Below are 25,960 nucleotides of genomic sequence, written 5' to 3'. Positions count from 1 at the left end.
TTTGCTGTGCATTTTTAGAAGACTGTACCAATATACTAACCACTTTGTCTTTTTTTTACCGTCATTGCCCAGCTGTGTCTACCTGGCAATTCACTCGGGGTTGATCCCACTGCTTTGCCTTTTCTTCCTGTAAGGTTAACAAGAGATATCAAAAGAAGGTAATTTTCCCCTGGGCAGCTGTAGAGCTACTTCCAGGCTTTTACAGAAGCTCAGGAGTTTTGTTTTAAAGTTGGGGTGAGACTGTGCCTCTTTCACTCCAGCCTGCCTGATGGGAAGCAGTGGGCTTGAGAGGGGAGGTAGACGTGGTTAGAAACATGACGTAGAACAGATGGAGGAGAAGCATTTCTTAAAAGGTGACACTTGGTTTGAAAGATTGGCTTTTTTTTGTTAAAGGATGGCGTAGTTCAGCCTCTCAAAAATCATGATCCCTTTCTCTTAGCGGCGTAATTTCCCGAGAGGAACGCGCAGTGCGCTTTTCACGTGAAGAGCAACCATGAGGCTTATTCCCTAAATGTTAGCATTCATGGTGAGATTAATTCAGAGGAAGGTATCATCCTCCATACACAGACTGGAATGGAGCGGACCTCTCACTTCTAGACCAGAAGTGCCTGAGAAATTTGTAATTTAATAATACGGAGTGTGGGCTTGCACTGAAAGCAGGCGTGTGGGCATCTCATTTTGGCTGAGAATAGAATACTAGCCTTCACCATGAATATCCCTGTTATTTGTAGTTTGAGATCCATTTAAGGTTCCTCATTTTGATTTCTATTTTCTAATACATTATTCTTAGGAAGCTTGCTTTTTTACTTATATTTGACTTTTGGTCCTTAAACCACTCTTGTGTAAAGGCGAAGTACACCTTTCACCTTTAGTAAATCAGCATTTTCAGATACAACTTCTGCATTTTGCTGTTCTTCGACTTCACGGATTTGATTCCTTATTAGTAATACTTTTCATTACTCTTCTAAGCTCCTTGTTTCCAAAATGAAATGGTGTCACTTCCAAGTTTCCCTAGTATACGCATAGTTTTCTCTCCTAGATTATTATTCTTCACTGCGTTGCACTTTCCAGTCTCATCTCCATCTCTCTTGGCTTTTGCCCTTAAAAGCCTTATCCTTACACTTATCACGGCAGTCTAACCTATCCTTTGAACTGCTCTGAAGTGTTTGCTCTTTCTGTGTTTTGCTGAAGCTTTGTAATTTTCAACAAAGCCCTTAATCCAGGGACTTCACTGAAAATTGGTAGGCTAGAGTATCTCAGGATGAGAAGGAAAAATAGTGGCGGTAATAAAATGTTGAGGGAAGGGGGTGAAATTTTGCCCATGTGGAGCAGTTGATGTTAGTCAATGCTAATGAACTACTGAAGCCAAGAAATACTTCGTGTCGTTGACAAAAATGAGATATTATTTTTAAACAGGCTTGTGTGGTCTCTGGAGCCGTAAGGAAGCGGCAGCATTCTTCCTCCTGCACGGTAAAATGTACAAACAGCAACGTGTTTCGAGTTTGCCAGTGGATGCCGCAGTTTATAAATCAGTACGTGTTTTCCACTGCTCCTTCATAAATTGAAAGCGTTGGTCCTGGGGAGAAAAAAATAAATAAATGCACACTGCTCATTTCTTTCCTCTCCTCCTTCCTTCCCCCTCTCTCCTCCTCCCCCCAGAAAAAAGCTTTTACTGTTTTACTGGAGCCACAAAACACAAAATATTTGAAACTACACAGTAAATGCCGTGCTTTGGCTTAAAATGTCTTTTTTCTGGCTCATGGGAAGGCATCAAATGGCTTTTGCTTCCATCTAGCACGATAGCGGTGACATTCACCTGTCTGCCAAAAATCAGCGCGGGGCTCATGGCCAGCTCGCGTCCCCCGTCAGACCGTGAGCCCGTCCTGAGAGCTGTGAAGGGCAGAGGCAGTCTTCAGAGAGGAAAGGTACGGTGTTTGACCGTGTTCCAAAGGAATATAGCAAGTTGTTTGAAAGGGTTTCCAACCGTGGCTGCATCTTACACGTCTTGAATGCGATACTAGCAATAGAGAAATACTGCGTTTTAACATTTTATTTAAAACTTTAAGCTTACCTGATGGTGAATTAACACTATCTGAAATTTAAACAGCTTGGAATGTCCCTCATACATCAGAATATTGCACGATAATATTCTTATCCTAGATTATTTCATTTTTACTGACCGTTAACGCAGCAGGAGCTAAGAAATATCCTAAGATCCTCCTTTGCTGCTATTAAAGAACCTCAAAAACTGAATGGGATGCTGCAGTTCTTTCTGGGCAACAAGCAGTCCAGCTTCAAAAGTAAATTAAATTGCTAGGTTTTCCCTAAAAAGATCTCCTTCTGCATCCTCAAAGTTTTTCCCATAACAATTTGCAGCTCGTGTCTACACAACTAAATTTAGGCTCTACGCATTTTTCTTACACCTTCAGTATAAAAGAAGCATTTTCCTTCCGCTATCGCCAGCGTCTCTCTCTGGTACACTCTCCAGATAAATTGTTTCTCGCATTAATGAGTTGTACATCGTACAAATCCTGTGTAGTAGCTCCCCATACGGCTCATTCCTGCAGAAGACCTGCCATGTCCTGGGCAAACCTGGGAAACCTTCCAAGGCAGGAGATCTGCGAGGCAGCAGATTGGGAGTTACTGACCTTCAGGAATAGAGATTTCATTTATCAGGATCCTTTGCCACAGCCATGCCGTCCTCACCTGAATAAATTTGCTCTGTGGTAAACAGAGAAATTTTTCAGCGGGTTGTGCAGGGGATTTTAAACGCACCGTTCCCGCTTCTGTTACGGCGTTGGAAAAATTCCCAGCTTTGGGTTTGTTTGCGGGGCCGTTGCAGGTGTTGCGGTCCAGCTGCACAAACGGCCGAGGGCAGAGCCGGGTGGCTGACGGACTTGTGGACCTCTGGAGGCCGGGGCGCTTGACATTTCACAAATTGACTCTTATAATACAAGTGCATGGCGTTCCTTCGGAGGATTGAACCGGACAATTGGATTTCAAAATAGAGGTGCTGGAGCGGAGTGGGGGTTTTGAGAGGTAGTAGCAACAAGAAGTAGGTGCTTGGCTTTTCTCTAAGACAGATCCCTTGGCTGGAGAGGGGCCAGGTTAGAGGCTGGCAAAAATTGCAGGAATCGTTTCCCACGGGGAGGCACCTGTATCGTGTATTTGCCGTATGATAGAAAAAGAGTAGGTGTTATCTCTTACCTATACCTGGACGTGTTCCATCAAAACTAATATCACAAAATATGAGCACTATAACTTGTAAACTAACTTTTAAAGAATTTTTAAAGTAATTCCAGTAATTTAAGCTGGAAACAAATGTTGGTCATAATATCTGTTTTTTCCTGTTCATCTCCACTTACAGATAGGGGAATGGATATTAGAATGGAAGAATGCTAGGATTGTGCGATTACTGCGTGTATATTGGAGATGAACTAAACCTATGTCATAGTTAATTTGAGGATTCATTTTTTAAGGCTCTGAAACATTTATAAAATTCATTATTAATATTTACGTCCAGTACCATGTAAAGGGTTTGATCAGGCTGAGGGAGGCGCAACGGAACCGCAGCCTCCGCTCCGGAGTGTTTACAGTCTCGACTGACAAGGATGGGAAGGGGGGAAAAAAGAATCACAAAGAAGTTTTAATTCTGCCAAAGCCATCATTGGTGCTACCTACAGGCATTTACACGTATACGGTGCCTTCGGCAGCGCAGGTCTGCTTTGGATGGGCTCCTGGGCGTTGCAGCCGTATAGACGGCAGTGACAATCCGGGACAGGCTGGCTGCGGTGTGACCCGGGGGCTGCAAAGCCGCGGCGGCACGATGGCACTCACGCTGAGCCATACCAATACGGCGTTTCGGCCCCCTCGGCTCCTCTCCTCCCCTCCGCTCTCCAGGATCCCCTGCCTCTTGACAGCCAGGTGTAATTAGCTTGCATGCAATAGCATACGGCCTTAGTACCGAGCTTTAAGTTGCCGGACGTGCTTTGGGATGCGGCGCGATGTCTGTGCTTATTCGGGATGCAGCGGGAGAACTGAATGAGTTTGTTTACAGTGCTGATGCAAATCTAAAATTATTTAGGCTTCCATTTATTTCCAGTCTTGTTCAGCTCCAAAGCTGTTTGCCTGACATCATCTATAAATATTTTCACAACGGAAAAGAGAGTAGGAGTGCTTCGGTTTTGGAGAGGGACTGGTTAAATCTGGAGCAAAATTATGGTAATGCCATTTGCTTTGAAATGAAAATGTGCAGAAGAAGTTATGGATGACTGAAGTTACAAAGAAAGTGGCAGTCAAAATGAAGAAAGGTTAAGTGATTTTGAAAGGTTTCACTTGCTGACTTACCAAACAACTGAGTATTAGTTTAGTTTCTATAAATTGGTAGTATATTGCTCTACTGAGTCAAAATTAACTCAGCCTAGTATGTGAAAATGCACTCCATTTTCTGCAAATATGCCGTTGCTATTAAACTCGTGTTAATTTTTGTTTAGAAATAAAAAAATGCTCTGTATCATCATTCTAGATTAGATACATAATGCAGATAAAAACATTCAGATCCTTCCATTTGCAAAAATTGCGTTGCAGAGTGTAGAAACTGCCTTGTGATTTCCTGCAGACGTGATCCCTCATTACGGTGATTGTAATTAGTCGTTCTGATGCGGTTTTAATCTTCAAGGCACTTTACAAACGTGAGGTAACTCGTGCTCATTCCAGCCCTCTTCCCTAGATAAATAGCATTATGAACCCTGTTGTAGAAATCAGAAGAGTCATGAGAAGGGGTAGAACATCACGTGGAGCCGTAAGGAGACGTTAGTGTAGGTACCGTGCTCTACCCCTCGTGAGCATCCATCACCTTTCTGTCTTCAGTTAGGTCACCGCTCGGTCTCCGTTTGCCCACGCATCTGCCCGTTGGTTTTCTTTAGGACTCAAAAGCTCCTTATCCCTCTTTCAGCGATACCAGTGTAGTTTCTGGCCCTTATTTTCTCTTACTTCGAGAGCATAAATCTCCGTCCTTTCTCCCTGCAATCTCCTGTAGCTGTTTTCCCTTTTGCAGCTCCTCATCTCCTCCACTGTCGGCAGCTCCCTGCCTCTTCAGGCGGCTTCTCTCCGTCCCTTCCCTCTCAGTCTGCCTGGACGATCTTTCAGTCCATCCTGGGGTTTGTGGGACAGTTGCCCTCCGCTTGGAAATCGGCTCCTCGTTTCCAGAGAGGAGGAGGAACGGAGAGCAAACCGGTGGGACCCGAGCCACGTCTTGCTTTTGGGCCATTGGCGTGTTACAGGTGGGGGAAGGCTTACGGAGTGTTCAGCGCGGCTGGGCTCCAAATTGCCGATTCCTAGGGAAAAAAAAGATATTCTAGGTCCCAATCTGGTGTTTGTGCCACTAAATCACAGGTGGCTGAGCCCTGCTTGACGACTCGGCCGGTGCTGGCAGCAGTCTCGGTCATACAGACAGCGTATGAACCCTTAATGTTTTACTCATTTTTAAATCAACGTCTACAACTAGGGATTTTCCTAAAAGTCTTATTTTTTTCCAAGTTTTCCTGAAATACTAATAAAAGTGATTTCAACTTGCAGATGAAAAGACAAATAAAATTCACCCGACATCGATTTGGGGCTTTGAGTGGTGGGATTTCATTTGTGTGTTTTGGGAGGCTTTCGGTTTTCGGGGGGTAAAATATTTCTTATTTCCGCAGTGGGTTAAGGTGGGTGGGTGTGGGGGGTCTGCGCGGGATGCATGCAGGAGTCGGCTGTGTGCGTGAAGGTTTCCCCGGGAGCACCGTTCCCCTTCTTGCTCCCCGGCATCCAGCTCCCACCGCCTTTGGAAGCTGCGGTGCTTCATCTCAAGCTCTTCGTTCCCAAAGGTGGATGTCTTCGTGGAGCGATGGGGAAGCGTGTGTCCAGCCCTTTTCCTCAGCCCTCCTTCATCCCACTGCTCTTTGCAGCGGCAGCCGTCTCGGTATTTCACCGGGGCAAGGAACATGTGGCTGATGCTGAGAGGCGAATTAGGTGGTGTGGACAGGGGATTTAAATTTAAGATGAAGGGTAGTACAAACCAAATGGATTTATAACTCATTCCAAATCTCATTTTTTTAATAAAGTGAGGTCAGCAGTGCCAGCCAAATTTCAGCAGCAGAGGCAGATCATCAGGTTTGATCTGAGATAGCCTGGTGTGCTAATTTAAGCATCTTTTTGGGTTTGAGTGGTTCTTTAGAGTAGGAAAAAAAGAAAAATACACATTTAAAAACATTCTTGCTGCTCCTCATTAAGATTTTGGCTTCTGAAGAGCTGAAGGATATTGTTAAATTTCTTTGGGTCAGTTGAGACGGCTGCTGAATTTCATGGTTGAAGAACAAAGAGAGGGAAAAGAACCAATGGAAATATAATGAATATTTGTTCAAAGCAATATCTGCAAATTGCCTGTCCTGTCTAATATAGATTATAGATATTAGAGGGAGAGGGAGGTGATAATGAACTATAACCAATCAACAGCATTTATCCAAAGTCCTAGGCTCTGGGTTTCTCTGTGGGCAGGCCGTGTTTACACGTTACTGGCTATCTAGTTGGGCTAGCAGGAATCATTTTATTTCGGAAGCAATTTGATCATTTTACTTGGTTTGCATCAAATAGAGACATGTGGGTACTGCTGCCGCAGCTGTTTGGCACGTGGGATGCACAGTGTTTTCAGGCATGTGACACAATGCGTTTTGTGGTGTTTTATTAAGATTTATTTTATTCCAATGTTGTTGTTTAACCAAGGTATGTTATTCAGGGGTTTTGTTGTTGTTTTGTGATTGTTTTTTTTTCAACAGATGTGGGAAGAGGCCATTGCCTTGGGTAAAGAACTTGCAGAACAGTATGAAAATGAAATGTTTGATTATGAACAACTCAGTGAACTGCTGGTAGGTTTTTTTAATGACATAGACAGTGCAACAATTTTTTCAGAATTTAATTTCTAAGCTTTTAAAATTACATTGAAAATCTCTCTTATGACAGTAAAATGCAGAAATAGATGCCCCCTTTGGCTTTGTTGGACAAATGTTGATTAACTGGCTACCACTGGAGTGCCCGAAAAAGATTGAATTATTTTTTTTTTTTTAGCTGAAAGAAAAATATTTCGGTAACGTTAAGCTGATTTATTTGAGGTATAAAAGGAAATTTGGAATTTAAATATAAATGGAAACATGAAAAAAATGCCCATTCTCTCTCAAGTGTCTTTCCATATTCACGTTTCTTTTTTTAGGTATGAATAATCCCCAAGCATTCATGTCTAGAGGCAGTTATTTTTGCCCTGACGTTACCCATTCATTATGCCAGCACCATTTTTTTCCTCCTGCTCTTCTCCAAAGAGATAAATGGCAGCTGTCACTGTCCCTCCTAACTTCTCAACCATGTGCACAGGAGCTGGGACTTGATTCCAGTTTGGTTCTGAAAATTCTTGACTTTCAGGTTTTTGATACGTTTTACCTTTGCACTCACCGGCGTACATCGTCCTTAATTTCTGTGAATTGTTTATCTGCTTTATCCCAGTCTGTCAGAGCTGGGCATTAATACGGTGTCATTTCTCCGCTGACACCGACGCTCAGCTGGAGGATGGCTAGGAGCCATCTCCCCAGAAGCATCTCCGTCCCCATCTCCCCAGAATCTCCTTTCTTGGGGAGGAAAGAATAAAGGTAAATACCACTCCTCTCAATTTTATGGTTTCTTCACTCCTTTACATGTTCTTTGCTTTGTCCATGGTTCTGTCCTCCAGCTCCCTAGAGCTGAAGTTACATCCCTTTTTGATGGTCCTCCTTTTGTGGCATTTTGACTGTTTTTAGCGACAGACTGATTGTATTGACTTGCCTGACGAATCTGGAGCCCGCTTTCACGTTGCTTTGTACTGCAGGAGGTAAAAGACGTATACATAGAGCGTTTCTCAGGTGCTGTGGTATGCCAGAAGAGTCTTCCTTGGCCTGCTGCCTGCACCGCTGTCAGCAGGGCTGCGTTCAATAGAGAAAATTCTTCATTTCAATATAAAAGGAATCTGGTAATTGTTCCTCAGCTAGAATGATTCTCCTGTGTCAGATACAATTATTCACCAGTGGGTAGCTACTCTCCAAGTCCCTCATTTTTAATTTTCCATCTCCTCTATGCTTGCACATGGGAACATGAACAGCTTTGTCACGGAGGCAACCACTCTTTACTTACCATACTTTGTCCATTTTTGGAGCAGAAGTCTGAATTTGCACTTTGTACATTGTAGCTGATGGCAAATAATACTGAGTTACGTATTTTTTCCCCATTTCTCTTGCACAGTAAATATGTCATTCTTTACATTAAGTGACATAACTCCAGGAGAGGCAGTGGTATAAACCAGGTACGGTGCATCTGCATATGGAAATGGAGTTTCTCCCTCTTCTAATAGGGGAAACCCAAAACTTGCAATTCTCAGGTCAAGCAGCTGAGTTTACCTGCTCTTTATCAGACAGGAGAAACAGGGAGAGATGTCACAAAAATTAGTACCAGCGTGCACTGGGCATTTATCCCTCATAAGGCAAAGATCAAAATTCACACTCCCGTGTGAGTCAGGTCTCGTATACCCCATCGGCTTTTCTTATTGCTGCTGCTGAATAGCATGAGCGTATTTCCCCCCACCATAAAATTTAGAAATTTTTTGTTTCTTTCTGGTCTCCCTATTGTCTCTTTTGTTCAAGCAATATTAAATATTAGGCAAATATTTTGTCATTCACAAATGACAAAATAGTTTTGCTACAGGTGAACTGAGAGGTACATGGCAGATCTGGGCCTTTGTAGTCTTCCTGCCATTTAGTGTTATCTGTCGTATGGGAGCAGTAATAAACCTCCCCCCAAATCAGAATTCATTCTCTTACAGAAAATAAAAGACTAAAAATAAGTTAATGAACAGATCATCTGAACCTTCACATTTGTTATTATTTTATCATTTGAGATAAAGAAGGATTCCGCTTCGAAAACAGATGGCATCTGACATGCGTGTATTTATTCCAAAAGTGATATTTTTCTGCCGTTCTCAACGGCATGCTTTCCATATGCAATTAAATAGTTGTCAATATGGAAAAGAAGCAGTAGAAGAACGTAGTGAAATGTAACAGCTGAAAACTGAGAAGTCAGCACTATCGAGATGAGCTGGCTTTAGCAGTACGTGCTTCATCGTTCCAGTGTTTCGGCATCAGCAGGGTCGCAACTGGGAATTCAGGCTGCCGTGCAAATTCTTGACCTTCATCAGAATCTCCATAGAGGATATGGAATAGTGAGGTTCACCAAAATGAGCATAAAAACCATGGCTACAGAGTCTAGTATTTCAAAATACTAGTGTATATCTGATAGGTGAAGAAAAAGGGGTGAGTGAGGAATGTACATCTTTAAGTTAGAGATATGCATAAAAGAGATCTAGATCTTAAGTATAGGGAATCTCCTTAAAGGTTTGGTCGTTAAAGTTCCTCCTATTTATTTTGCAGAGAAAGCAAGCCCAGTTCTATGAAAACATTGTGAAAGTGATAAGGCCAAAACCAGACTACTTTGCTGTTGGCTACTACGGCCAGGGATTTCCAACATTCATAAGGGTAAGCGTCCACCTTTGTCCACAGACAATAGCAAGGTTTCCTGCTTTGGAAATTTCCCTCGGTTGTGGAGAAAGTACATTATTGCTTGTCAGTGTGTTATTTACAATCTACCTAACATCAACTGTTGGTTTTTAGGTGTATACAACAAACATTGTTTTTTCCTTTCCAGTTTCCAATATGGAATAGTTGAATTTTAGTAGAGAAGCTTTTTCTTCAAACATATCCAATACTTTATACTTCTTCAGGGTATCACTAAAAATGAAGATATACCACCCAGTTCGTACATCAGGGTAATAACCAGCACCATCTGAAATGGTGACATTTTTCCCTGACAGGGGTGTGTGTGTATATATATATATATATATGGGTATGGTAGAGAAGCCTTTTGGATGTGACTGTGTTTTCATGTGAGTGTCCTTTCCAGCATAGTCACTAAAATGAAGTTGAATATCAGAGATGTGTGTGATACCTTTAAAAGCAATCTTTTATCATTGATTTTCATGAGTCGTGTCAATTTGAAACATGTCACTTGGTTGAAGCTGGTAACATAAGTCCAGTAACATTTTAGATTTTTTGCACTGATACCAGGATCGTTATGGAGTTGAATTAGTGGCTAAAGGAGAGTGAGGATTTAACACATCTGAATTGCATCTGTATCGTGATTCTCTGGCACTTGCCAGTCAGTGACATGGAAATAACACGTTAGCTATTTAGCTGCTCTGCTGCTCGTATCTATCTAAAGAGCTGAGGATTTTCGATTTGGAAAGAGACTCTCTCCAAACCCCTGTGGAAGAGTTAGAGTAGATTAAGGCAGTTCAAGAGACAGAAGAATAAGATTATTCTTATTATTCTCAGATTATTCTCTGAGTCCAGGAGACTCAGAGAGATTTAGTCTCAGGCCAGGGGCTGGTAGTAGGTTTTCTCCTGGAAATACGCATGTCGGAGATGAGTTCCTGGTTGTAACTGAGTAATTCCATGTTAACTCTCTCAGATTATGCCATAATAAATACCAGGAGCAAGCCCAAGCCTATGCTGAAGCCCAGCTCACTGGATAAATCCAGTGAATGCTGATTAAGCTGGCTTTGTCAGGTTGGTTGTAGTTGGCTGGCCTTTCAGGGTGTATTAAAATGAAGTAGGGAAAGGCTTTAAAAAATCCCAAGAAATAAAACTTTTACGTAATCAGGTGTTCATTTGGAAAAAGCCTCCTTTTCCTCCAACTAACTAGAGCCCATGTGAAGAAGCTGAAATTCTCGAATCATCCCAAGAAGCAGCAAACGCGTGTGGCTTTTCATACACCCTGGGATGCTGTACTGCAGGCATTCTTGTACCATTTATCCCTCCTGAGAAGTGCAACAAATTATCAGGTCTTTGCAGCTGAAAGGAATAAAGCTGACCCCAGGCAGTTCCTGCCAGGCTAAGAGCGAATTTTGCAGCATGCATTGTGTGCAGACCATCAAACCAAAACTGGGAGGTGAGCTCTCGTACCTTAGCCCACTGCTCGGTCGCCACGTTATGGCTGGGCAGCTCAGCCAAAGAGGCTCTGAGCGTGCGGGAAGGTGGCAGGATCGTCGGTACCCAGCGCTGCCCCAAACCTTATGAAATGCAATTCTGCAAACTGGCAACGCCATATGTTCGTAGCAGACGCAAAGGCATGGTGGTGCACAAGCTACCGTCTTTATCAAAAGACCAACTCTAAAGAGATGCGATGCAAAAAACCTGAGAATCATTGTGGTGTTTCAAAGACACGTAGAGTAATGTACGTGCAACAGCTTTTATCAAACATCAAACAGCAAAAAATGTTTGTGGTACATTCAGTAAAAAAACTTTAATAAGATTTTTGTAAAATGTTTATTAGTAATTTCTTAAGTTTTACCAGGCAAAATATATTTAATATCCAGTAAGAAGGAGTCACTGTTAAGATTGACCAACCCACTTCTCTAGAAAATGGTTGAATTAATATTTTATGATACTCCTGTAGGGAAGACTTGCACTATCAGGAATCTTCAGAACGATGAATGTATGATAAAGTCACTGGTAACTTTGCAAAAGGGACTGTGGCTATGAGTCACGGTGAAATTTTATTACACGTACAGCCGCTCTCAACAGAGCGCGCGTTATCCTCTAGAAACATCGGGAATATCCAGTGATCCAGAGCTGCTTAGCAGAGAGGGGTTGCACGGGGATCACAACGGGCACGACGACCTGTCTTGACCGAGTGCATGGAGCGGCCATGGGCGGTTTGTCTCAGCCTCGAACTCAACCACGTATTTGCATACGAAAAATGCAGAGAACACAACGTAATTTTCCCCTTGAAGCGCCGTGTTATACTGTGTAGTCAAAGGGATACAGTGCAGAATAGGGTTAATCTGCTGTGTTAATGCTGAACTGCTTTTTGGCTTCACAACTGAATGCATTTCTTGTAAGTGCAGGAAAACACTTACCATGCTTTACAAAAGCCTCCTGGACTGGTCAGTTTGTAATAAATGAGCAATAAAACCTCTGAAAATTTGGCTATTAAGTGCCTGAAAAGGTGGTTGAGAAGATCCTTAATACAAGCTTTTGTGATTGAGAAGATCCTTAATACAACCTTTTTCTTGTATTCTAATTTTTCCTGTGAATTTCAGGTATATATACATGAATTACAGGTATATATATGCTTCTTAGGCATCTGCCCTTTTTTCTTTTTTTTTTCCCCCAAATAGAGAGTATTCTTTCATCTACTGTGCATTTCAGAAGGCACCACTGCAGAACTAAACCCAGCTGGGCAAATGTAAATTATTCCAGCCTTCTACCCCTAGTGATAACACCAAATGTTCATTTTGAGATGAGCGATGAGGTTAAGCATATTCAGATGCAAGTGTTATGTTCATATCAAAACTTACTTTAATATGTTTGATCAGTTAAAAATACGCAAGTCGCCTTTTACACTTTTTCTTTAGAAGTTAATGTGCTTGTTCAGTACATAAATGGACTGTATAAAATATATCTTAATTTTCTTTATTGTTAAAAGAAGAAACCGATACTTAGAAATACAGAATACTTAATTTAAAAGTTATGCCGTGTGCAGACGACTGTACAATGGCAAAAATCTAATAGTCTAATGTGAAGTTTGGGGTGCATCAATCTTTCTAAAAGAGTCGGTATCTTTGGACCTTCCTCCTAAAACTGGCGCCGTTTTCTGTTTATACTTTTTTCTGCTACTCTTGCTTGCTCACCTCAATGCCTTTTAATAAATGTTTGTGTCTAAAAAGCCTAATTCTGTTTATTTACATCCATTCCACTGTTAGCTGTGGAAGATGGATGAGAGGAATTACAGAGGGAGATCTTGGATTTGGTAGAGGACGTAATTTGTCTTAATACATTTTTAATGGGCACCTGTTTTATAGGTCCTTGATACCATGTATTTAGAGCCCGTTGAATTTAGTGTGGTTTGTACGTATGCCTAAAGTTAAGCGTGTGCTTAATGATCGCGGTACTGAATTGGAGGTAAGGAAATCCATTTGTGCTTCATCGAATTGGCATAAAATATTTGTAAACTATTGATTATATCATAGTGTGAGGAATGTAAAATATCTCACTTACCAGCACTGGAGTCAATGCTTCTGCGATCCCAGTTCGTTACTGAGGATACTGATATTAGGATTTCACCTCTCAATTTGTTTCCAGAACAAAGTCTTCATTTACCGGGGAAAGGAGTATGAGCGCCGCGAAGACTTCGAAGCAAGGTTATTGACTCAGTTTCCCAACGCAGAAAAAATGAAAACGACGTCTCCCCCGGGCGATGACATTAAGAACTCCTCCGGCCAGTGTATCCTTAGGTTGTGCGGCGGCTCTGCAGCCGCAGAGATCGAGGATTTATGGCCAACGTGAGCAGGAGACTGTTGCACTTCTGCCTTTATAGGTGTAATACATTAATTTTGTTGTTCTGTCCTTTCTTCACGTTCCTGTTGAGCTGCCTGTTCTGTGTGATTGAAATTCGCTTTTCAGTTCTTAACCCCTGAATTCAGATATTCAGTGCTTTACTGTAAAGCCCAAACTGGATTTACCGTCTAAATTTCACAGGCCAGTGTCAGAACAAATCGTGAGGTGAGTTTGGGGGGGTTTTGCGATTTTTATCAGTCTCCTTTACAACGCTTAAATTAGTTCTTGTTGTTGTATAACAAATCTGTACACAGCCAAGGAGGGCAGTAATTGTGAGGACATTTCATGGGTATTCTTAATATTAGCAGAGATTCCATCCAACCCACTGGAAAACAGTGATCCCATAAGCATTTTATATTTATGCATAAACTTTTTTCTAGTACTAGAGTTTAGCAGCAGTTCCTAAGTAGATAGTATTTGATTTTGATTGTGCTTTTCCCTTTTTTCAGTTTCTATAGGGTGAATGAAGTCCAACGGTTTGAGTATTCACGCCCTGTTCGAAAAGGAGAGAAGAACCCAGACAATGAATTTGCGGTAAAAAAAAAAAGAAAATAGAATGCTTTGGGGGTTTGCTTCTTTATTCCCCTTCATTTTGAGAATCTGAACCATTCATTATATTTTGGTTGTTGAAAAATAAATTCTAGGTTTAAATGTGATTATTTTTCATAGAAATTCAGTTAAACCAATTTATCTGTGTTCTGTTTTATACCAGTAGAAAAAATGGACAAAGCTGTATTTATTTTGTTAAAAAACAGCTGTTTTGAGAAAGAAGTTTAAAATGGCTGTACCTGAACAGATAGACATCTCTTGCCAAAACTTGTCTTGCCATGAAGAGTCTAGTCAGGCATCTAAAAATCTTTTTGCAGTAATACCTTTTTCTTTCTTTTTTTTTTTTTTTTTTTAAACTAAACTATATGTTTCATCTAATGGTCAATAAAACTCCCTCTGAGCATAGCTTGTATTCATCAAAGCCTTTACAACAGGTTACGTGAAGTTGATTGCCTTTTTTTTTTTTATAGACACCATTTTGTTCACAGGGGTTCTCATGGGCGCAGTTAGTAGTAAAGTAGTAGTAGTAATTAAAGTAATAAATTAACGCATCATTTCTTGAGCAAAGAACTTGGTTTTCTGTGTAGTAGCAAGCTCTAATCTAATCAGTGTGCCAATAAATGCCAAGTATTTGGTTTCCTACAGCTAAGACTAGGTATTCATTCAGAGACTCCTTTAGTGTCTTCGCCTTCTCGTGGTGGCTGTTATATCAAAAATTGCTAATTTGCTAATCTACATGGGTTTAGCTGAGGAGGTAGGAAACTCTCTTTTTCTAAAACCATAATGCGAGAGTGCGCTGCAGTTTACAATATGTTTTGAGTACAGATAAATTTAGGTATATCTAAATGACTTTGAAAGCTCTTCTGTTAATGGAGGATGGAATCAACGATTCTGTTTTTAAAAAGCCTCACAATAAATGAGATGAACTACCAACATATACCAGTTCTAACAAAATCAGACCAAGAGACGTCTTTGACATCGGTTGTGAACCGAATACACACATGTGAAGGAAGAGATGTTAAATCACGTATCCTTAAATTCAAAGCAGTGAGGAGAGGTTACAGCGAAGCCATTGCAGTTTACAGCTCAGATGAGGACACTGGATCTGTGGATCCAACACAGGATCACAAATTCAGGTCAGGATGGGACCTTGGGTCCAAGCCCTGCCCCAGGCAGGGCCAGCTCCGGGTCGGAGCTGGCTGCTCAGGGCTTTCCCCCAGCAGTCGTGAAAGCCCCAAGGACGGGGACGGCACAGCCTCCCCCGGGAGCGGTCCCTCGTCTCCTCTGCCTTCCTGGGGCAGAAGCTTTCCCTGTATCAAGATGTTGTGGTTTCGTGGAGGATGGTCCTTGAAAGCTCCAGAAGTTACGTGGGAAACATGACGGTCCAGTAAAACAGGAGGATCTTTTACCCAGTGTTCTCCTTTGGTAAGAGAGCAGTTGTTCTCTACTAAATCATGTATCAGATTTAAACCGGCGCCGCTCCATCATCTCCCCAGGCAGATTCCATTTGAAATTTCCCCCGGCTTCGTAATGTCTGTCGTACTGCGGTTCCTTTTCCTGGTGATAATGTTTTAAGGCTTTGCTTAAGATAAAAGCTATCAATCTGATAACGGGATGTTTGTGTTGTATTTGCAGAATATGTGGATTGAGAGAACCATCTATGTGACGGCGTATAAATTACCTGGGATTCTGAGGTGGTTTGAAGTCAAATCAGTTTTCATGGTAAGATCAATTTGGCTTTATTGAGATTGCATAGAAGAATGGGGCTCTTGTACAGCCAGGGAGCATTTATATTTCTGCATGACTGTGCTTCAGTTCTGTGAACAAGCAATCAATGTGGCTATATCTGGCAGCCTAAGACAAGGGAACCTGCATGCTGAGGATGCTGATTATTGACTGAGGGGGACTCAAGTAATGCTTTTCCACTCCTGAGAGGAGGAAATGGGGGCCGACTCTGCTAGGTCTTTAGGGCAAGGTCCGATCAAGTGCTTGAAGTACTTTTATAAAGTACTTCTGGCTTTCAGCAGGTGAGCCGGGACAGCCTGTGGCGTGAGCCGTGTGCCTGACCTCAGGAGGGACCTGAGGTGGTGTAGGGGAGCCCTGCTACATCGAAAGGAAACTAGTCCGAGTTTTGGAAAAGGGGATTGGGGTATTTTGATTGTAATTGATTCAAAAGCTACCGTAAATCGAATGCATTGTATGTGTCTGCATCTCTTCTCTACTTACCATTTGTGATTAAAGATTGTTTTTGTTTCTTCTCCACAGTTAGCTAAAATATACCCTAGCAACCTCACAGACTACGTCCAAATTACGCATTTCTCTGTTCTACCATTTAGACTGTTTAGATAAGACATATCCATTAAACGCCTTTAAGATTAAATTATTCTTACGCAGCTGTAATTTTTAAGTAGCAATAAAAACATTGTTACTGCAGTTTTTAAATCTCTCTTGTGAGGCTTATTTTTAAAGGAAAAGAACAATTTGCATATGATTAATTAAAACCTTTTTCATTGCTCCATTGAGGTTATGTTGGACAGTTGTATTTAGATGAACAGAAGTAATGCAGAAAATTACTATGGTATCTATAGTAACAGAATATGAATGTGATGTTTGACAGTAATAGGCAGCTGAATAAAACACATTGAATTTTTAATGAATTTTGTATTTTCAATATAATCCTGATAGAGAAGATTGTATTTATCTTCATGATTGCAAAAAGCGTTGTTTATAAAGGCTGGCAAATCTGATGAAAATCTCTTTTCCTTACGAGTTAAGAGCACAGCCTGACAGGCTGCTTTATGCCGGCAATTTGTATACACGCACCTTGAACGCTATGCTTGTCATCGGAATGTGCATAAATCCTGCGAGAGTGCTTGCTATAAGCTTTTTGTAAGTAAGGATTATATTAGTCGCATAGCTGAAAAACGATACCAGAATGGAACTTAATAATATGTGGGAAGATGGCAACGGATAACTTTTGACCCAGCTCTGGCATAGTTAGTACAAAATGGGTATTGACTTTCTTCAAGGTTCCTGGCAGCTAAAGTGCTGGCAGTACGATCACTAGGTTTACATCCCTGTAATGCTAAATTTGGATTATGGATACAGATATTATTGATGTTTTACTAAACGCGATGAATTAAAGTAGCTTTGCACATTTCATATTTTACTGCTGGAAGTAGAATATCTTTAAAGGAAGAGGTGAGATCATATCAAATCAGTGCTGAGAGAGAACTGAGTAATTTAATAAATGCGGTGTATTATGTTACATAACCCATAGGAACATGCATAATTTCCTTACATCTATTTGCTTTTTAAATTCCTTCTGAGTACTTTTACCTAAACCTTTGCAATCTGTTCATTATCTGCAAGGAATTTGTTGTACACATTCGTTATTCTGTATCTGATTTGTTTTAGCTGGACACGAGTAGTTGTAAGGGGAAAATTTGCTGAGGCCAGCCAGTGAATTAGAAACTGGATTTTGAATTATACTTGGTTTTAAAAAGTACAAATACTAATCTTTATTTTGTTTTGATGTTTAAATTTTTAGCGTTGCAAATCTATCAGGAGTATATCATTTCTGTTTGCCATGAATAGATTGTGGAGTGTCCAGAGTTAGCAAGCTACTTGGAACAAGGCTCATAATTTACAAGTACAGATATTTTTAATAAATAGCTTTCAGTCAGGTCCAAAGCACGGTTTATAGTAGTAGGATGGGAACTGCAGTCCTCCATCTGCTTTTAAAAAACTAGAGGGAGGATTATAAGAGTAGTAAAAGAAAGGAGAATGAGAAAGAAAGCCATGATTGCTGATACAGAAAAGTCAAAAAAGATGTCTGTCAGCTCAATGAGTGCTAATTTCTGTAGATATTCAAGAGCTTTAAAAGCAATGGTTCATCAGCAAAGTATTGCATAGTTGTAAGCCCATTAATACAAATAGCAGAATCCTAAATTTGGCAGACGATGTTTGCAACAGCTCATGCCGAATCAGATGTTGAATGCGGTCGTACTTGCCCTCTCCGAACTTCCCTGGTAGCACAGTCAGCTCTCAGCGGCAGTCGTCGTCTGTCCGTCCGAGCCCGCTCTGCTCCGCAGCCGCAGCAGAAACAGCGGCCTTGTTACCTGCCTTCCAGGGCAATCCACCAGGCAGACTTTTTAAAATGCTAATTAAAACATCCTTGCTGTAATCAGATGGCAGGTGTAAGAGTAACAACTAAAGAGATTTGATTATAAGTGGTTCTCAGAAACATGGTAAGCAACGGCTAGCCAGGTAGAAGTGCTGCTTTGTTTATGTAGCATTTATGTAAATTAGGGTGTAATCAAATATACACTTGCATTTTCCTCACAGGCCTCAATTAACCTTCCTCTTCTATTCCTACCACATCATTTTTTAATGTAAGCAGGCTATGGCTTAAGTCTTTCAGTGAGGACTGTCTACCCTGTGGGTTGCTGCGAGTTAGTAATTTTTAGCCCATTCACTAATTGTACATATTTTAGCAACACTGTAAATATTTTAATGCTGTTTTTTACAATATGAGCAACTGTCATTCTGAAAGACACCGTATCTGATCATAAATAATAGTTGGAGATGAGTCAATTAAAATAAAGCAAGTTTTACACAGTATAAGAGCTGTTTCACCCCATGAAGACATCTGAGGAGCTCTCTTCATTGAAGTCCAGGCTATGTGAGGAAGCAAATTTCTTCCTTCAGTTATCAATATTCAGATGAAGAAAATGTGACCTCGTGGGAAAAAGTACAGCAGATAACTTAGAAGTCATCCCTTCAACATATTAAACTCCATTTCCTTGGAAATACACCACAATAATCACTGCAAAAATATCTTCTTGATTTTTGAGCTGCTTAGGATTACATTTTCCATCAGAAAATCCACATTAAGTTATCATTTCTTTCTTACTGTTACATTAAGCTGGATCTTCTTTGTACTGCTAAAACTCACGGACTCGTAATCTCTGATGTTCTCCGTAATCCTCCAAAAACCTCACATGATTCCTGTCAGAGCCTTTCTAAATGTTGTGCTGTTGTGCTGAGATGTAATCCGTCCTACAGCAGCGAAATGCATTTAACTTTCTCCCCTGATAATTGATTATCATATCGGTTACTGCAGTATAGAGATACCAAATATTGAAATGCCTGAACCCACCCTTTCTGTTAATTAGTGGTTAAAATATCTTTTGTTCTGAAATTCCTGACAGGTTTCTAATTGTGGTGGTTTGGTGGACAGCTAGTTCTGTGGCAGGTCGAAGACTCTGCTCCTTGATTAAAACCTCCTTTTCTTTTCATTTTAGGTTGAAATTAGTCCACTGGAAAATGCAATAGAAACCATGCAGCTAACAAATGATAAGATCAATAATATGGTTCAGCAGCATTTAAATGATCCAAATCTACCCATTAACCCTCTCTCGATGCTACTTAACGGCATTGTGGATCCTGCAGTCATGGGAGGGTTCACGAACTATGAGAAGGTAACGTCGACGTTATCTGTCCTGCGGTGCTTCACCTCTTGAGCCTGGACTCTCCTGCAGTGCTGCAGGACACGAGTGTGTGTATTTGCATATAAACACTACGCGAGCGTCCCCTCATACGTGCTTTGTAGAACGTTGCTGAAAAACTTCCCTTTTTTGATGTCTTGCCGATATTTATGGATACGTTTTTGCCTTGCTACATTTGAAGTAAGAGTTGGTATGTTTAGCAGCAAGAGTCCGTACGTAGGGACGTGGCGGGCAGTCGCTTGCTGGAGTGAGACGCTGAGACTGATGGCATTTCCCGCGTGTGCTCTCATGCGCTTGGACATCCGAACTTCAGTGACCAAAGGAACCAGTTGCAATTCTCTGCTTTCAAATGCACGAGTTTTTAAAGGATTAATCAAATGGTAGAGACTTCTGGGATACCAGTTGCAAATACATCTAAATAATCTTAACTGCACGTTTACAGCATTAGCTTTTAAAGTTATACGGGATAAGATCCTGACATTGAGAAACTATGAACGCTGTGTCTGTTATTTATTTTGTGAATATTAACCATATTACGCTAGCATACGCAAGCTGTATCTTGTATTTTCTAACATAAATGGAGAAGGTGGATGCTGACTGGCATGTCACTGTATCCGTCCGTTTATGTCCTTCCGTAACTCACCCATTTCATCTACCAAAATTCCTTCTGCCCTGGGAACTGCTAGAAAGGCGCTTCAGAGCCGTGCCCAGCAGAAGCCCTCTGCAGGGTTGCCCACGAGGTTTGGTAATCCTCACCGTATGCTCATGTGGCCACTCTGCTGCTCACAAAAGATTGATGTCTTAATCTTAAGACATTGGAAAATTCTGTATCTCTTGCCTAGATTTTCACTTTGTATTTGTAGCTATTACTGCTATTTTGCAGAACTTTGGGGTTGATTCAGTGATCTTTGCTTTAGGTAATTCTTCCGTGGTAGATGTGGAGTCATTTTCTGAAATAACTGCTCATTTCTCTCTCTTGACTAGGCTTTTTTTACTGAAAAATATATGCACGAGCATCCAGAAGATCATGACAAGATTGAAAAACTAAAGGATCTGATCGCTTGGCAGGTAAAAAATTTTAAGTCAGGTTGGTTGGGGCCAACTGCTGCACAAAGACAGTTTAGTGTCACTTTTGAGAAAATTCAGACAATAAACTGTTCACCCTGTGTACACTTCTTTGGCATTTGAAACTGTCTTGGAACTTGAGCTAAAGTTCATCTTTTCAAATCTGACATCATTTGAGAAACCCGCAAGGAACAAACATGATCAACCTCTTTTTTTTTCTTTTTTTTTTTTTTTTTTTGGCAACCGTAATACAGTGAAAATATCTCATCTGTATCAAATGAGAAAATATTTTTAATAATGTTGGTTAGTATTATTGGCAGTTTCGTTTTGCATTTTAATTTTCTAAGGCTGATTTCAGAAATTCTTCTCGGACAGTAAGATGACATGCTTAACCCTGAATCCCTCCTCCTACTTGCATGGACTGGGACGGTATTTCTTCCCATATTCACTTCTTTCTTCAAACAACGTAGTTTCCATTTATTAAACTTCCTATGTATACTTATAGTACCTTTTAAGACAGAATATTAAATGAGAGAGCTGCAAAAAATTAACTTGCATGCAAAATACTTAGTAAATTCATCGTTGTGAAACCTTTGCTTCATTTGCTGTATAACTTAACGTGGTACAAAACCATTATCGATTCGTAAAGCATGTGAAATTACCCGGTATTTTTGTGTTGACATATTAGAGCAGAAGTCATTTAAATGGAAGATCACACGGGTAATATTTCCTGAACCGGGAATGGAAGCCAGGTTTCCAGCCCAGTGCCTGAGACAAAGCAGGGACCCCCTCTTGCATGAAGAACTGTGTTTACATGTACCAAGAATATTTTTCAGGGCTAACAAGAAACAATTCCAATTTTGTTTCATAGTCCTATCTTAGACATTTTCCAATGGTCTCAGGATAATTTTATAATAACTAAAAACATATCAGTATGATTGGAAGTGTTTTTCCACTAGAAGAAGAAAGTGCATCATTGTCTTTTTATATTCAATTTTGTCTCTATAATAAAGGGAATGATTTACATTTCTATAGGTTTCAATCTTAAAGGTAGTAGAACCAAAGATACAGAATTCAAAAAACAGTCCTCTGAAGACCTTAAAACTATGACTGCATAAAAACTCGATTGGTCTGCAAAAAAATTATGTATTTATTTATTTATTTTCTTGTGAGCTTTTACAGAAGATTAGATTTTAGGAGCTTTAAGTTTTTATAGAGGAAAATAATTTGATCCCAGAAGACTAACTTCATGTCAGCTCTCTGTCTTTGCCTCTGATAGCGATACTTCAAATGAATTACAAACACGCTTTTCCTCGGCAAAGATTCACTTTGGTGACACTTGTATATTAAAATAATATTACTGTTTGAAAATATGTATGGCAGCTAATCACATTGTATTTTAATTATTCAGTGGTTTTAAATACATAATTTCCCATCAGTATTGTAGTTTGGAAGCAATAGGAACCAGAAAAACAGAGAAGAGGGATCAAAAACTATTTTTCTATCTGAAAATTCTTTTCACTGAAAGGTCTAGCCATTTCATGGTGGAAATCAGTGCTTTTAAATTACCTTCGGCATTTGATATACATTTAGTGTGTCCTAAGACTTAAACCTCCTCTCGAACCACGTCCGTTTTCAGCACACTGGCGGCGTGAGTAGAGGGGAGCGGGGTGGGGAGCTGATGCCGAATATCGGCTGGTGTCAGGAGAGGGAGTTGTTATGGGAACTTTCCGAAGTGAGGCAGTGGTCTGAATTCATCACGGGCTTGACAGTGATTGAAAGCAAAAATGAGTTTTCATTTTTCAATAATGTGGGGCTTGGATTTTTGTAATCACGCGGAGATTTTCTTTATGCTGTATAAATCAATCTGGATATATGAAATAGTAGCCTGACAATCATATTATCAGCTGACGAGTTAAATTTAATTTTTTTTCTATCCCCTTACCTTACCTTTTTCCATTGTGCTATGGAATTCATGGTCTTCAGAATATTATCCTTTTATAATTCCTGTGAACTTTTAAGTATAAGTTTTTTTCTGTCTATTATTTTTTCAGATAAATATCATTAGTAAAGCAATGTCCATTTTTGTCCTTCTTAGTGCTTTTTCAACTTAGAAAAAATGTTTCCATGCAACTACATCATTTCAAGCTGATCTTTTATTTTAACATGAAGATAATGAAATGATTGATTGAAATGATGGTAATGAAATGAATGATTGATGACATTAGTCACTCTGCGTTTAGCTAATGTATTTACAGCATACCAAAACCAGTATGTCACATAAAAATCTTGTGCTACTTCTACATAGCTGAAAGAATTCTAGCATACAAAACTAAGTTTTTACGATCATACTTTATGATACCATTATTATGAAAGATTTTCTTTTAAGATTTAAGATTTTATGTTAATTTTATAATACAAATGTGTGTAGTTTTTTCATTCTTTTCAGCCAAGCAGATCGAGATCATTCAAGAAAAAAGAAAAAAAATCAGGGAATAATTTTGAGTTGCAGTGGAAGTATAAAATTTTAAAATCAACAAAGATTAGAGTTACGGAATAAGTGCTATCTTGAGTTGATTTCCTTTCTCATTCAGCTCATTTGTTTCTAGTTGAGCTACTTACTTTTTCATTCACCTCTCCAAAGGTGAGGGCACCCTGTAGGGTCTTTTGCCATAAGCAAACCCACCCATTGCTGCAAAGCCAAATGAATTGGCAATATCGTGAATGTGGCAAATTTCTACCTATGTCTCCGCATCCGACAAAGATTCATACAGGTTTAAAATTCAGTGTCACTCGTCACCAGATTTCCCTGTGTCAATGTCTGGAAAGCAGATGTAGGAAGAATTTTGAAGTTAGTAGAAGGAGGTGAAGCAGAAATGGTAAAACAGTCCGAAGGTACTTTCTTTCTGTACTTGATAAATGTTTAAAGGATTAAGTGGTCTTGGACAGGGAGACCAAGTATCCTGACTTGGAAATCTCACAGAAGTTCTGTAGCAAAACCACTGGAATTTTATTAAATTCAGCTTCTGTTAAGGAATAACAAGCCTTCTCTTCTTCTGTGGTTTCTGGTCTTCTTTCATTGCCTTATATTTGGTGCCTCCTCTTGCCTGTTCCTCCATCTCTTGACTCAAGAGTTCCTGTACCAGGAGGCCACCAGCCTTTAGGTGCTCATGTTCTCCCAACCCAACCCAACCCAACCCAACCCAACCCAACCCAACCCAGCCTGTGCTCACTCCAGCAGACCTGGCCATCAACCCTCCTATTCTTTTGCTTCTCCAAGTGCCAGGAGCTCTCCACGGCTGGCTGTATACACCTGGTGTACACCAACAGTGAAGCTCTCCTTAGCACCTTCAATTTGGGGCACAGTAGGAAGCACCTCCATTTTTTTTTTCCTGACTGGGACATTTCCCTACAAAAAATGTCATTTACTTCATATTGCTTGATTTTCTAAATTGGAGATGGCTGATCCCTAGGACAGGCTCATTAGTGCATTTTCTGCTTGTAAAAATTGTCTCAGAGCTGACCCCACCTGTACTTCATCTTGGTAATTTGATTTTTTTTAAAAGAATCCATTTAAAAAGTCAGCAGGTTCTTTTAAATAAATGAGCCAAGTGACCACTTATCCCTGCAAAATAGGAGGGCCGCTGTGTGGCCTGCTAATTATGAAAATTTGGAAATTAATTTACTTATTCAGAGCAGGGAAATGTTCTGATTTTAATGTTTAATTTTTCTAGAGTGCAAATCCATATGGCTATAAATAGAAGTGGCTACAGTAAAAAAATTTGTCATTATTCTTACTTATCTTTCTAGTCTTTTAGGAGAAGAAACTGTGTCCATTTAAGTAGTGCCAAATCACAGAGAATCAACTTGATAAGATTTCTTGAGTTTGTTCATCTGTAATTCATCTGTGTATTTATTATTCTCCTTACTAATAAAGCTACTCCTTCTGATTGCTGCTCAGTCTTATTAGAAAAATCTGTTTTTAATCAGTATTATGATTTAATTATGAATTATTAAGAAGAAGCCTCTTAGCTTGATTGCTGCAGAGAATATCTACGTTAGAATCAGAGCACTGTGTGGGCTGAAATGGACCTGGAAGAGGAAATATTTTTCTTAAGCTGGAGGTAGAAAACTCTAATGGTATGTCTGGATAGCTGTGGGAATGAAAATGTCTCTCTTAAAACATTTTAAAAGGTCAGCTACACCTCCACACTGTGAACTAATTATATAATCCTGTGTTGGCATGGATATTTTGTGACAGAAGCCTTGAAGATAAATGATTATTTTCAGTTACAAAAGAGAATTAGTTTAATTTTTTTATCTTCTGTTTTGTTCCCAAAGAAAATAAAATAACTTTTCTAAGGAGAAATGTATAGTATATAAAACTATATGTTTTATTAATAAATATTGCTCTGCAATATATACGTGTCCAAGGATGTAGCTCATTTTCAGTTTTAGAAATAGCATTTATTAAAGAAAACATACAAGCATTTTCTCCTTCAAGGTTTTATTCTCATGAAACCGGGAAAGGACTGGTATTAATAACCCGGCGTGAGAGTCGTCATTCATCAGTTTGCCATTTTCAAGTACGGCGTGTATGGGGGCCCGTGAATATAACATCACAGGAATATTTGTGCTGTCTGATAAATTCAGTATACGATTACTGGGCAGAACTATGGGCCTATTAATTTTAAAGGACTTTGGTTAACAGAGAGAAAAGGAAATCATGTATAACAGATTTTTAGATCTTTTTTTACTATATCGTGCTTCATATACAATGAATTATGAGGATTATGATGATTGTTGTTGTTGTTGTTATTATTATTATTATTATTATTATTATTATTATTATTATTATTCCATGAGGTCTTTCACTCCTCTTGCAACATATGTGGGAGCCTTGCCCTAACCCTTCGCTTAGAAAGGCCTGGGCAGACTGAAGCAGCATAACTCTGCTTTCCAGATCCCGTTCCTGGCGGAAGGCATCCGGATTCACGGGGAGAAGGTGACGGAGGCTCTGCGGCCGTTCCACGAGCGGATGGAGGCTTGCTTCAGGCAGCTGAAAGACAAAGTGGAAAAACAGTACGGGGTCCGCGCTGTCGTAAGTTACCTGCTAACTTTATGTTTCCGAAGTACATGAAATTTCTTTAAATTACGGGCAACTGTGTATTTCTGTATTATAATTCCCACTGACTAAAAAAGCAATGTTGATGCAGCATTGCCTGGTTGTTCTCAGTGGTCATCAAAGTATTAAATACTGAGCAGATGCTATAAAAGATGTTCAGAAAGCCTTGGTACTTTCATTTTCTAGCAGGGGAACAATTTCTAAAT

The 25,960-nt window shown here is 40.0% G+C and overlaps 1 protein-coding gene across 3 annotated transcripts in view; it reads left to right on the top strand.

The window, feature by feature from the left end:
- DOCK1 (dedicator of cytokinesis 1) overlaps positions 1–25,960 on the top strand; it is a 323,968-nt gene that overhangs the window by 268,576 nt on the left and 29,432 nt on the right. For all 3 annotated transcript variants that reach the window (XM_075504339.1, XM_075504341.1, XM_075504340.1), the window contains 9 exons: positions 6,813–6,902; positions 9,480–9,584; positions 13,251–13,392; positions 13,592–13,670; positions 13,955–14,039; positions 15,690–15,776; positions 19,361–19,537; positions 20,549–20,632; positions 25,593–25,730. In XM_075504339.1, the coding sequence (XP_075360454.1) occupies positions 6,813–6,902; positions 9,480–9,584; positions 13,251–13,392; positions 13,592–13,670; positions 13,955–14,039; positions 15,690–15,776; positions 19,361–19,537; positions 20,549–20,632; positions 25,593–25,730 (987 nt within the window). The remainder of the gene's footprint in view (positions 1–6,812; positions 6,903–9,479; positions 9,585–13,250; positions 13,393–13,591; positions 13,671–13,954; positions 14,040–15,689; positions 15,777–19,360; positions 19,538–20,548; positions 20,633–25,592; positions 25,731–25,960) is intronic.

Source organism: Mycteria americana, chromosome 6 (genome assembly GCF_035582795.1).
Source record: "Mycteria americana isolate JAX WOST 10 ecotype Jacksonville Zoo and Gardens chromosome 6, USCA_MyAme_1.0, whole genome shotgun sequence".
Taxonomy (NCBI): domain Eukaryota; kingdom Metazoa; phylum Chordata; class Aves; order Ciconiiformes; family Ciconiidae; genus Mycteria; species Mycteria americana.
The sequence above is the reverse complement of the archived record's forward strand: the minus strand, read 5'-3'. Positions and strand labels throughout refer to the sequence as shown.